The sequence below is a fragment of the Streptopelia decaocto genome (genome assembly GCF_964273445.1).
Source record: "Streptopelia decaocto genome assembly, chromosome: 1".
Taxonomy (NCBI): domain Eukaryota; kingdom Metazoa; phylum Chordata; class Aves; order Columbiformes; family Columbidae; genus Streptopelia; species Streptopelia decaocto.
The window spans coordinates 197,680,023-197,693,375 of NC_138663.1; the positions used below are offsets into that span (position 1 = coordinate 197,680,023).

Here is a 13,353-nt window from a genome sequence, read left to right on the forward strand (position 1 = left end):
TTTAAAATTCCTACTTCTTAAAAGAATAAAATGTATACTCCCAAAGTAGTCTACTAGCCAGTATTATTTTGCCAAGAACAACGTAGAATATACACACATTGGACAAGGTTTGTTTGAAGCCACTGCTTCTATAAACTTGTCCTGTATGATTTCTGATGTTAGCTTTCAGAACACTGAAATAATTTCAAAACATTCTGGTTTTGTTTTGTTTTGTTTGTTTTTTTTTTTTTTTCCCGAAGAAGCTGCCTTTTTCAGTCTGAAAATATTTTCAAAGCAAAATAGCAAAAGTAACTATTTCATGATCAGAGTTTTTGAAAAAAAAGTCTTTTCTGAAAAGCCTGTTATACTTGCAGAGCATAAACAAGCATGTAACAGTACACATTTATCTATGGATCAAAAATACACTGATACTACTCAAAGTCATCAGGACTACTACACTAATTTATTCTTTCTAACTTCCAGCACAAGTTTATTTTCTGAGACTGCTATATGATGCAAATTATATTAAGGGTTTGGTTGTTTTTCAATTAGTAATTGTTTTATTGAGCTAAATGGGCTCTGCCAAGAAGTCAGGATTTTATATAAAATGCCAAGCAGCAATTATTTGATGACAGCTTCTTGGTCAGAACTAACTTGGGCTGGATTGTAACTTGCTAATGCAGGTTAATCAGCCAGCCTCTGTAAACCAGGTCCATTTTAAATGTGCTCTCATTCACCCTGACAAAGTAATTAAAGGAAAATATTAGAAGCAAAGAATGCCCTGTCTTCCAAACATGTAGAAAAAATGTTGTGCTTTCTTCACGTAGAGGATACTTTGAGGCACTTTACAACGCCTTGGTTTGCTACTGGAAAAATGGATGTTATATCAGGAGAGGCACTGGGCCAGAGCTAAATCCTGAAAATTACAGCGAATGTCTGAAGGGGACAGTGGAAAACACACAAAAGTAAGATTATACTGTAGTCACTGCGAATGAATGAAGCTTGTCTTCTCTCTGCCTTCCAAAACACCGACCTACTCAACCTGCTTGTAGCCTGTGCACAGTCCAGAGCTGCACTTCTCAGGACGGTGAAGCGTGAAGACGGGGCACCTGCAGAAGAGATGAGGGGCAAGAGATGAGAAAGCAAAGCAGAAAGCCAGGCGGCGGGGGGAGGTCAGAAAGCGCAGACCTGCAGCACGGGGAGACAGACGCGAGGGGAGAGGGGTGGGAGGGACGTGGCGGGACAGGCGGAGCGGAGGAGGAGCCCCTGGAAAGGGTGCTGGGGAGCCGCGGTGCCCGGACCGGCTGCCCCGCGGAGGCAGAGCGGAGCGGCGGGCGGCGGCGGGGACGCCCGCGTTGGCAGGCGGAGAGCGGGGGGCGGGAGGGGCGAGGCGGTGACCCGCAGGGGCAGCGCAGCCCCTCGGTGAGGGCACGGCTGGCGGCGCGGAGGGGCGGGCAGGGGGCGTGGAGCCGGCGGCCGAGCGGGGACGGCCGCGCAGCAGAGGGAAAAGCGGAGCGCGGAACCGGGGGCAGCGAGCGGCAGCCCGCACGGCGCCGCTGGAGCTTGGCGGGGACCCCGCTCTCCCGCACGCTCCGATCGTTTCTCCCCTCCGGGCTTCGTAGCCCCCGGCCCCGTTTCGCTCCCATCCCGGCGGCGGGGGCCGGGGCTGAGCCGCCCCCGCGAAGGCAGTGCCATGTAAGCGGGACCTGCGCCGCCGCCTCAGCGGGCACGTCCGGGATGTGAGGAGCCGCCCGGCCGCCTGCACCCAGGGCGGCCGCGCCCCGGGCCGGAGAGTCACCGGTGCCCAGCGCTGTCCCGGGCCAGCATGACCGAGGTGAAGGCCAAGGAGGCCAGAGCGCCTCCGCCTGCCAGAGACGGGCCAGTCCTGCTGCAGGGCCAGCCCGACCGAGACCCTTTCCGCAGGGAAGCGGAGACCATCGAAGCCTCCCTGGACCGGCTGCTCTACCCCAAGAGCAGCGACGAGGAGGAGGAAGACGAGGAGGAGGAGGAAGAGCCGCGGCAGGAGCCGGGGGAGGAGGACGACCGGGATTCTCTCTCGTACCGGCCGGGGAGCGGCTCCCTCTCGGACAAGGACTCCCTGGACAGAGTCCTGGACACCTTCCTGGCGCCCGTGGTTCACGCCGGCTCCGCCGTGCCCGCGGCGCCCTGGTCCTTCTTCGGGACGGAGGCGCCCGACGCCGGGATGAACCGCGGTCCCTTGCACAAGGCGAGCGAAGCCGTCCCGGCAGCGCTCGAACCCTCGCACCCCGCGCCCCGGCCCGCCCCGCTCTGGCCGGCCGGCGACGCCCTGCCCGCCGCGGCTAAGCCGGCGGAGGCGGGGGGCAGCGCCGAGGGTCCCGCCGCGGCGCCCAAGGGCGAGGCCGCCGGGGCGGCGGGGCAGGAGTGCCTGCACGTGCCGCTGCTGCCGCTCAACTCCGCGTACCTGGCGTCGCGCACGCGGCAGCTGCTGGACGTGGCCGAGTTCGAGGGCGGCGGCGGCGCCGCGGGGCCGCGCTCCTCGCCCCCGGACCTGCCGGGCTTCGCCTTCCCGCCCGCGGAGCCCAAGGACGGGCACTTCGCCTACGGCGACTTCCAGCCCGGCCTGAAGATCAAGGAGGAGGGTCTCGGCCTCCCCACCCCTTACCCGGGCGGCAGGGCCGCCGCCGCGCCGGGCTGCGCCGAGTACCCGCAGCCCCCGCGGGCCGGGCCGGAGCCCTCGCTGGAGTGCGTCCTCTACAAGACCGAGCCCACCCTCCTGGCCGGGGCCTACGGGCCGGCAGCGGCGGCGGCGCCGCCCGACAGCCTGCCGTCCACCTCGGCCGCGCCGCCGGGCCTCTACCCGCCCCTGGGGCTCAACGGGCACCAGCCCCTGGGCTTCCCGGCGGCGGTGCTGAAGGAGGGGCTGCCCCCGCTGTGCCAGCCCTACCTCGGATATGTGCGGTAAGCGGAGGGCGCGGGCGGCGGGACCCTGCGCGGGGGCGCCCTCGCTGAGGGGACGGGCCGAGGGGTCGCGCAGCTGGGGGGAGATCCGCGCTTGCTCCTCAGGGCCGACCGCGGAGTGGGAGGCTGGCTCTGCGGGTCTGTTGGATGGTGCCGAGGGAAGGACGGGAGCCCCGTCTGAGTTTTTAGGCAGTAACTGCAGCCGCGTTTCCATTTTCTGTGTTGCTGATGCGCGCCGGGGTGTCCCAGGTGTGTGTGACACCAGCACAACGTAGCTGTGCAGCGGCACCCCCAGGCCTGCCGGCGGCTCAGTGCCTCTGATGTCCCAGCAGGTGACCGTCCCCAGAGAGGGGGAGCAGAGTGTTCTGCAGGCTGTGCTCACCCTCAGCGAGACAATGTTCATAAATAGCCAAATATTCTCTAAAATATTATCCCCGACTTGGAATAAACCCCACTTAATTTCACACAAAAAAGAAAACTGAAACACATGTATATTGATTTGTTAGAACGAAGTGGCTTACTACGATGCCACCATGTTGTGTATTACCTAGAAATGTATGCAAATGTATCTGCAGTGCTACAGTTTCAGCGGAAATCCGTGATTTTTGGAAACATAATGATTAAGTATGTTAGTCTTTCTTTTCTTGGAGAGAAATTTGGAAGCATGTCCCCTTTTCTCGATGTGCCCATCATAGTTATTGATGAGAATGCTACAGCTGAATGGGAAGCAACAGGTATTAAAGATTTTTGTAGCTGAGATGAAATTTAGTTATTTCCCATGTGAAAGGGACATTTGAGATTCAGTCGACTTCCATTTGATTCTGTGTACATGCCATTCTATGTACAGGAAAAAAGAGCATCAGTCAGTATGGCTTTACTCACAAGAGCTGTTGATCTGAGGAAGATTAACATTTTAACACAGTTCCTAGATTGTACCTTTTTTTAGCTAAAACGGATTAAAATAATACTGTGATTTTTGTCCACAACTTTTCTGTTTAATGACTAGGCCGATGTTGCAAATGTGCCTTTAGCCTCATAGAGATAAACCTTTAAGCAGAAAGGCAGATGTACTTTGTTTTGTTCTTGTCCTTTGGTAGCTTGATTACAAATTTTAAAATGAAGTTTTGAGTATAAAACTGATTAATACAGGTAAGTAGTTAACTGTCGCAAAACTGGATATTTCATTTCTCTCAATTCTTTCTCTTTTGAAGGCCAGATACAGAAACCAGCCAGAGTTCTCAGTACAGTTTTGAATCGCTACCCCAGAAGATTTGTCTCATCTGCGGTGATGAGGCTTCTGGTTGCCACTATGGAGTACTAACCTGTGGAAGCTGTAAAGTCTTCTTTAAAAGGGCAATGGAAGGTACTATATGATGCCATTGTTCCTAATTATTTCAAATGTACCTCTGTAGGCCACTGCTAAGGACATACCTTTTGGTTATTACTGATGTTTAAAAATGTTTTGACTAGCACTGTTGTTTGTTTTGGTAACTCTGTTTAAATGTTACAGTGAATACCAACTAAATTATCTATGAATTGATTTTGCTAGTATTATTTGTTTTACTTTCATTACTTGCTATTTATTATTTACTGTTTATCAGTTACTCTTTCCAAGTAGGCAGTTTTATAAAAATCTTGTGAATTACACAATTTGTTTTAAAAACTGTAAATACTATTTGAAGGAAAATTTTGCATATATGAACTAATGATTAACAGATAACAATTTATTTTGGCTTCATTCTGTTTTTGAATTAGTGGAATTTTTCTTACTTGCAAGATGCAGAATTTGGCTTCCTGAGATTTATGGAAATATTTCAAGTTTCACTGAACTATTTCAAGTCATAATAATAATAAATGGGTTTGAGTTTTGTTCCAAATAGATGTTAAATTGCAAAGTTAAGCTGCAGGTTTAAAAATACAGTAGGAATACCTATGTTTATTTTTTAATTTTTGGATTATATTATATGCTTGTCCACTGAAGTTTAGAATTTGAATATAAGAGCAGATTGCTTTATGTAGTTCAACTGAGGAAGCAGTAAAACAAATACTTCTACATTTTATGCTTTGTCTCCTTTTTTGATTTTTATCTGATCCTGTCAAAACTAGGATGTTCCAATTTCTGCTCCATAGGCTTGAAAAACATTTTTACAATGTATAGGATTCCTTAAAATAATAAAATTGCGTCATGTATTTTCTTGCTGTGATACATAGTTTATTCAACTTTTGTAGGGTTTATTGCTCTTCAAATGAAGAGGAGAATATTAGAAAACTAAAAGCTTAGCAAAATAACATAGTTCGTATTTTTGTTTTAGTGTGCTGTTACTTCCTACGTTAAGCATATGTGCATGTTCTTCCTTTAAACTACTAGATACTAGCAAAGTGATAACACCAGACTAGGTGGGCTAGATGGACTTTGGAGCTAGTGCTGCATTTTCTCTAGTGCATTTAATGGGAATCATCAGAGAGCCACTAGAAACACGCATAGTAGAAAGTAATTTATGAGTGCCGTTATTTAAAATAAGATTTATTATTCACTTTTCATCTATATATTAATATTTTAATTTTTATTTGATTCTGTCACTTTTGAATTTAATCTCTTTCCTAAACGAGTATCATGTTGTGTTTGTGCAGTAGGTGAACCTGCTCAAAAACACATTCTTACTCTTCAGCATGAATATCTTAATGGTAAATATTAAGAAGGCATGTAAATTAGTAGAAGCAATATCTTAAGGTTATTTTCACTGATTATTTAGTCAAAGTCTGTACTTGAAGAATCTTACCAGATTAAGACTATAGATATTCAGAGAAATAAGCGATCAGCACAGTTACACAAACAAAATGCTTATGTTTTAAGTAGCAACCTCATACTCTCAATTTTTAAATGTTTCCAAAGGCTGAGAGTATGGTGAGGAAGTGTGTTTGGGTTTTTTGGTTACAATATTCAAAGAATGGACAACTACTTCAGACTACCTGACTATACTAACTAAAAATACAGGTTTTTTAGTCTTATGGGAAAGAATAACAGGTATGAGCAGCATGGGCATGAGTAAGATGAACAAATACAGTTACCTGTTTTTGTAGAGAAAGTGCAAGTCTACAGAGTTCCTTAAGGACATTAACTTCTTTTTTTTAATGGAAGCACAGGATATAATAACTAGCATTGAAGTAATCCCATTTATGGGTAGATAGTTTATTTCATTTAAAGTACTTTTTTGTTTATTTCTTATCAGAAATAAAAGTGACAAATTACTCTTCTGTAAGAAGAAACAGAATATTTTTTATTGTAAATGCAATAGAAAAGAGTGTTTAAATATTCACTGTAGCAATTATATGAACTTCAAACATTTTTCCTATGTTAAATGTCTTCCTGCCCATGATTTCTTTGAGTGGGAATGCATTATTTACATTTTTAAATGTTTAGTACTACTACAGACATGTGGGGTTTTTTTAATAATAATTCATGCAATAAGAAGTTAAACTTTGTGAGTGCAAAATCACAACCAAAACTTTACTTTTCATATACTTACCATAAAGTACTGATCACTATCAGAAATGAAAATGATTGGAAATAGATGGCTTTTGCTACTTCTTGGATTTTCTGTATGTTGGGATCTTTATCATATGTTGTGAAGTTTTCAAGTACATAGATAAATGTCTATTTTCTATTTTAACTATCTCTGTAATCTCATATATATTGGCTGTTTCAAATTTAATAGCCTATGTATTTTTTTTCACAGAAATCGTCCTATTTGTGCGCCATTTATTTTATGCTCCTCTAACGTGTGGAAAATGCTGCATTAGTTAAATCCTTCCTTGGGGATAAAATGGGCCATTATGTTATCCAGAAAACTCAATTTCCCATCTCTGATCTTTTTGAAATAATATCAGAGTCTATTTAAAATACTCAGGCTGAACAATCGTTTGAAACTATGTGGATGAACCTAGAAATGTGTCTATGCTAAGTATGATTTAATCATGCATTTGACTATAGTTAGTAGATACACAGCTTAGCAGTGGGCTAAAATTGTGTAAGGATCACTAAGATGGAGGTGTTTTAGAATTTAAAATTGAATTATTTTAGAATGTTTATTGGCAATACATTCTTAAACATATATGATTTGGTAGATATTTTCTGTCTTTTGGGCTCTTGGCTCTGCATATGTGCCTATATATGCAAAGGATGGTGTCAATACAACAAACATATTTTACTCAAACCTACTCTTGAAGTAGGTTAAATAAAAATGAAAATCCTTTTTTTGGGGGGAAACTAGTATAGCAGATAGGAAAAAAAATCAGTGCTGGACGTGGAGAGGAGAAAAGGGAAAAAGATACCATTTTTTAGGAAACATTTATTTGCATTTATTGTACATTTTCTGTTGGTCCCTTACAAAGAGCTGATGTACCAGTCTGTTGATTCACTTAATGTACAAAGAAATCAAAAGGCTTTAAAAAAGTGCTTTAAAGATCTCATTTGGGTATAATGAAAGCAACAAAAATTACTGTTATTTATATTTGGTTAAGAAGTTCGAAAAAACAAAATTTGATTCAGTGTGCTGATGGGGTAGTGCCATTCCTGTCAGTGACCTGAGAGTGATGAGCACTTTAGAGTTGGCAATCAAAAAAAATTCAGAAATAGTATTTAAAATGCTTTCAAATATGCAGAATTACTATATTTGCAAAGTAATTAGCAGTTGATGATCAGGCATTATTTAAGTGCTACCAGTATATCTTGTTCATGGTAACAAAACTAGGTTATGATACGTCTAATGGTGCTTTAGGAGAATAAAGATTAAGACATGAACTCTTAATGTTTTAGCAGTAAATTGTCAAGTGGTCATTAATAATGTGTTAGAAAAATATCTTCACGTAAAACCATGCAGGGCAACTGTGATCAAAATGCTTGTGTAACGTAGTAAAATTTCTGTCCTGAACAGGAATCCCCCATGTAGAGTTTGGAATTCTGGAGTTACACTTGTGCTAACACGTGGTTTCTTGGTGACCTGCAGTGTTGCCTTCTAGTTGAAAGTGTCTCCTTTTCACTAGTTTTACTGGTGAAAAATTAATATAACCTAGATCATGAAAAAAATTAAAGTGCTATGTTTTCTGTATGAAGTCCCACTTCTCATTTTTGTTCTGTATTTATATAAAGCATTTTCTTTCCTTTGCACTTTGTTTATAATATTGACATCTGACGAAAATTAGTTTCCCAAACTTGAAGAATTGGGGACCAACATGAATACATGATATTACAGCAGATGGGTCAGAAACTAACTCTTCGTTTATTTAAACACCTGGTGCCCTGTTACAAAATTGATAAAGTGATTGTATAGCACATTTGTCTAGTTTTGATACGTGCTTCAAGCTATGCAGATAATAGCATAAGGGAACAAGCCCAACCATATGTAGTAGTGTGAACTTCTCTTCTCTCTGAGACCTGAATTTGGTGAACACTTCCTGACAGAAAGTAGCATTTCCACATGAGTTTTCACTCTGTATATGGAGAGGTACCTGTGGAGGAAGGTGGAGGAATTAAAGATAAGCTGTATCTACACAGTACGAATGCTGACTGTTGCTTCAGCTGAACTTTCTGATAAAGTTTATCTGGCTTGTGTTATGTATAGACAGTTTTGTGATGACAGGGTGATTCACTCTGTAAATACTGACATACTATGCATAAGAAAAATTGCTAGACTAAACAGTACTTTTATATAGCTTAAAAATGTAAAATGGGACAGCATGCCAGAATCTTAAAAAAAAATACCAGCTACTAATTGAAAATCCTCTTTGAAAACAGAGTGAAATGCAATACTATAGAGACCCTTTTGTCTGTGAAATTGATGAGGCAGATGTAAAATGTTCCTTTTTATCCTAACTCTGCAGGCATTTCCAATTTTTAATCCAATTTTCCAGGCTGGATGTTGGGATCAGAGTTTGGTACAGCGTGTATTGTAAACTTGATAGTCATGAAAGTTTCATGAAGTAGAAAACATACAATCATTCAAACGTACAAACGCACAAAGCAGACACATGGCAAATTGACAGACAAAAATACTTTTCACTTAATATATCAGAGTTAATATTATTAGAGCTCTTTTATTTTACAAATGACCAAAATGTGCTAATGTACAGGAAGCTAAGTGCATTTCCAAATTCAAATATACAAAGTTATTTCATCGAGGGTCCTAAAATTCAAGTGGGAAATGTTACTTTTGTCAGAACAAAGAATTTGCATCATGAAAAGGGAAAGAAGGAAAATCTGCACCGATAAATAATTGTATATATTCATTGTACTTCTGACTTCAAAAATATTTGTTATTCAGCCACTTGACAAACGTTGATTGGATGAATTGATTTGTATTAGGCACAATGACCGAGTGAGCTAAGATTGCTTTTGTTCTGGTACTTTGGCTGTTGCGCTAATGCTGGGCTTCCTACTGCTCTCATTGTGTCTTACTACTGGTTTCCTGATAGACACGGCTTGGAACATAATCAGCTGCAAAAGTGTGATTTGCTAAAATTCTTGGCTTAACTTTATGTAATATTTTAGAAGCAGGATCAAGTATTAATGTTAAACATCTTTTCAGGTGGAATAGAAGCTATTTCAGGTAGTGTAGGACTGTATGTGTTAAAGAGCACCAGCAATGGTCTGCTCAGTGTTGCTGGTGCTCCTTTGTTCTAACTTCAGCTGGTCACAACATGAGTAACCCAAACTGCTCATCTTAGGTAAACAGAGAGAAACAGGAACTTCTAGGAAGTAATTCACTGACTTATTTTAGATACCTACTTGGGATGAAAATAACAGAATTCTAGCAGTAAGTATTTTTCTGTACTGAGTTTAAAAGGAGCGTCCAGTGATGATGTACACTGTCTGCATTGGGTCATATGAATCTGACCCATATCACCCAAGGTAGCTAATATATTTCTGTAATGTATAAAATAGATATAATAAGTATATAAAATAAGTATCTAAGTATTTATAATCAGACTGTTAGCTGAGATTTAGGCTTGACGATGTCTATCTCCTTAAGCTGTGTATCTGTTACACAGAACTGATGGTGTACTAGTAAGAGGTGGTTCTATAGAAACTACGGAATGGAAAGACTTCACAAACAATCATTTGTATGTGACAATCTGCCATTAGCTGTAGTAATACGTGGCTGCACTGCAGAGGTTTCCTGGTAATACATAGTCACAACTCTGCATGTTTACACGTGGCTGTTGCTTAGTATCAGTTAATGTCTGAGCACATTTCAACAACCTGGAATCTTTTGCAGTTAAAACATAGAAAGAGTTACATGCAGGCATTGAGATCCATGAGAATATTAGCCTGTTCTCGTCCAATTGTTATGATACCATCTTCCCTTATTGTTAAAGACAATATTTGATGTGAGACTTGTTGCACCAAGCTGTAGATATTTACGATATGAACATCCATATGTGGACCAATCACTTTAAAGTGTTAATCAAAATTAGACAACTGCTCAAGATAAATTGCATCCTAAAGTGCCTATTTTGTGCCCAAGAAGGGAGTGTATGCTACTTGCTTTACTGGATGTCTACACTTCAGAATCTAGTTAGTAAAATGGATCCCCTCTTAAGTTTTTTTTTAGTAGTTAGTTGTCCATTGCGTGTTTTGAAAAACAGACAATAATATCTGATTTTTTTGCACATTACCTTTTTCTGCTACTAATGTTTCTCTTTACCTTTGTTACTCTTAGACTGAGTGACTCTGTCCCACTGTTTCAGTTGTAGGACAAGTCAAAGAATAAGAGGAAAATATATATGAAAAATATCATCATGGTGATGTGCTGTAATACTTTTACTGATATCAGAATGATGGGATGACTGAAATAGAAATATAATGCTGCTTATGTTGGTGGAAGAATACAACACTCAGGGATCAGAAGAAGTACAAATGGTACTTTAATGATGTATACCTCTGAAATAGTTGGAGTGCTTTAAAAGTAGGTTTTGTGTTCAAGTCCCAGGTTCTATATTTATAAGAAAGAGACCCCTTACTGACAAAAAAGCTGTCACTTCCATCATTTTCCATATTTGTACAACTGATGTAGTTAACTACTTAAAAATGGTAACTGAGGAGAAATTGTGACACAGTGCCATAAAAAGAACTGGAAATACTGACTTGTAAGAGCCAGCATCTCCTTCCGAAAGATGTTAGCTGTGGATAATTTCTACTGTTTTCAGTTCCTGTATTTAGACTCAAAGATTTTATGTCTTTCAAGATGTTGCAGTAGTAAACAATTTAGGAAAACAAACTGAATATGAAATTGTAATCCCGATTTGGTAGTTCATTATGGTTTCTGTGAAACAGGATGTAATTTAACTTCATTTTGGTGGTGTAGGTGTTGTGATGGTTTGGGGTTGTGTGGGTTTTTTGTTTTGGTTTGTTTTTTTTGTTGTAAATGATGGGACAATGAAATTAAAGAGATTAAAAAAGCAGGATTGTAGCTTCTAACTGTGTCCGGAAATGAATGAAAAAGAGGATAGCTACATTTAATTGTTCTGATTTGTAGATATCATAAAAACCGTGTGCTCAGGTTGCTGTCTGAAGAAGCGATTTGTGAAGGAAAAAGCCGATGGTGTTGCAGGATTCGCAGCAAAAGGCAGGAAGATTTTGAGATCAGGATCAAGAAAAGGAAAGAGTCAGTCAAGGATTTCACAAACATTGGAAGTGGTTTGTTGAAGAGAAGGAAAGTAGTGCAGGATTATATAGTAGTTCGAAAATGCTGCTTTCTTTCTAAATAAGCCAATTTTGTGTGCTCTCCTTAGCAAAAAAAAACTGGCAGAGGACTTTAAGATTACATGTTTAAAAGCAGTAGACAGTGGAGTGGAGTAATTCCAAAAGTTTGTTGCAAGCGGAGTTATGTCAAAGATTACTTTTCAATCTGTTCACCAAAGCAAAATGCACTATAAAAAAATTCTAGGTTTGACTTAGAAATGAACATTTCATCGTTTTACTTTCTTTTTGAACAAAATGTTTTTGCTCAACTCTTTTAAAAATCACATTTAATTAAAGCAAAGGAATGACAGACTAGCTTCACAAAGGTGAAGGAATTACTAGTACCTGTTACAATCACAGACCCCATCACTGAGTGCGTAGAACAGGTGAGGCTGTCACCCAGGACGTGAGAGCTGGGTCCATCATCTCCAGTGCCTGAAGGGACGCAAACACCCTTTGTCTCCTTGCAGCCCTGATCTCCAGGCTGCCAGATGACTTGGGGTGCAATCATTCTTCATTGCTTTCACTTTGAACTCTATTATTATGAAGAAAGGAATGCCACGTTATTTCAGGTAGAACAAGATTCCAGGATGGAACATACAAGTTACTCTTCTATCAACTCTTTCCCCTCTATGCTCCATTGAATTGTAAATTCTAAATTCTTTGCTATGAAGCAGATTTGTCTTTATACCAGGATACAGTACAGAGTAGTAGTTTGGGCACCTGCTTAAGAGGTGGGAAATGAGAATTTTATTTCAATAGACTAATTGAAAGCGAGTCTCCTGCTAACTACTTGTTTTTTTTAATGAAAAGATTATGCATGGTAAGGTCAGTGGGGTATATGGATTTTTGTTAAGTGATCAGAGTCTTAAGTCTCACTTTAATAGACTTCTTTGTTTTTAGGGAAAATGTTATCACAGAAATGAAATTGGTATTGAATCATTAAAAAACATTATTTGAGGCGTATGGAATCTTGGAGATTGTAGTGATTTGTAATGGCATACAGGGACATGAAGGGCATATTTTCAGTATTACAAACTGTCTATTATAGATCCCTAGTTCTCCCAAGACTGAAGCTCGTAAACCCACATAGTGAGAGGCAAACTCAACCCACATTTGCTGTTTTGCACATTGAAGCAGTGTAAATAGAATAGTGGTTAATTTAGATCAGAGCAGAGGTCAAGTTCGCTGTGTTGACTGTTTCTGATGATGAACTAGGCTGGAGTGTTCGCATAGTTATGGAAAAGCTGACTGTCAGAGCAGGTACAGAGTGATCCTTCCCCTAGTATATTGTCTTAGCTTCCACAAGTCAAGTTTTACTCCAAAGCTACATCTGCACTATTGTGTTTATTATAGGTATAGAGGTGAAGCTGTTTTCTATTTAATTTATTTTGAAACCGTGTTTCTTTTCAGCTTCCACAAGAAGTTCTAAATTTAATTATGTTAAAAGAGTAATTACTTGTTTGTTTGTTTGTTAACCTATTGATTTAACTTATTTTTGAAAAAATATTGTAAGAGGTAAAGCAAATTGGTAGTAAATTATTGAGCAAAACCTGGAGGCTAGCTCTCAGGAAGCAAAAAGTTGACATTGGGAGGCATTTGGTAATAAAATAATTTACAAAGATATGTAAAAGATAGGTATCTGCAGGTTTATAGACAGAAATCTTAAACTAGACTAAGTAAAACACTGTGAT

At 41.0% G+C, this 13,353-nt stretch overlaps 1 protein-coding gene across 1 annotated transcript in view; it reads left to right on the forward strand.

Annotated features, from left to right (window-relative positions):
• Positions 1 to 1,683: 1,683 nt before the first annotated feature.
• PGR (progesterone receptor) overlaps positions 1,684 to 13,353 on the forward strand; it is a 38,018-nt gene continuing 26,348 nt past the window's right edge. The window contains exons 1-2 of the mRNA XM_082064343.1: positions 1,684 to 2,919; positions 4,131 to 4,282. Of these exons, the coding sequence (XP_081920469.1) occupies positions 1,805 to 2,919; positions 4,131 to 4,282 (1,267 nt within the window). The 5' untranslated portion in view covers positions 1,684 to 1,804. The remainder of the gene's footprint in view (positions 2,920 to 4,130; positions 4,283 to 13,353) is intronic.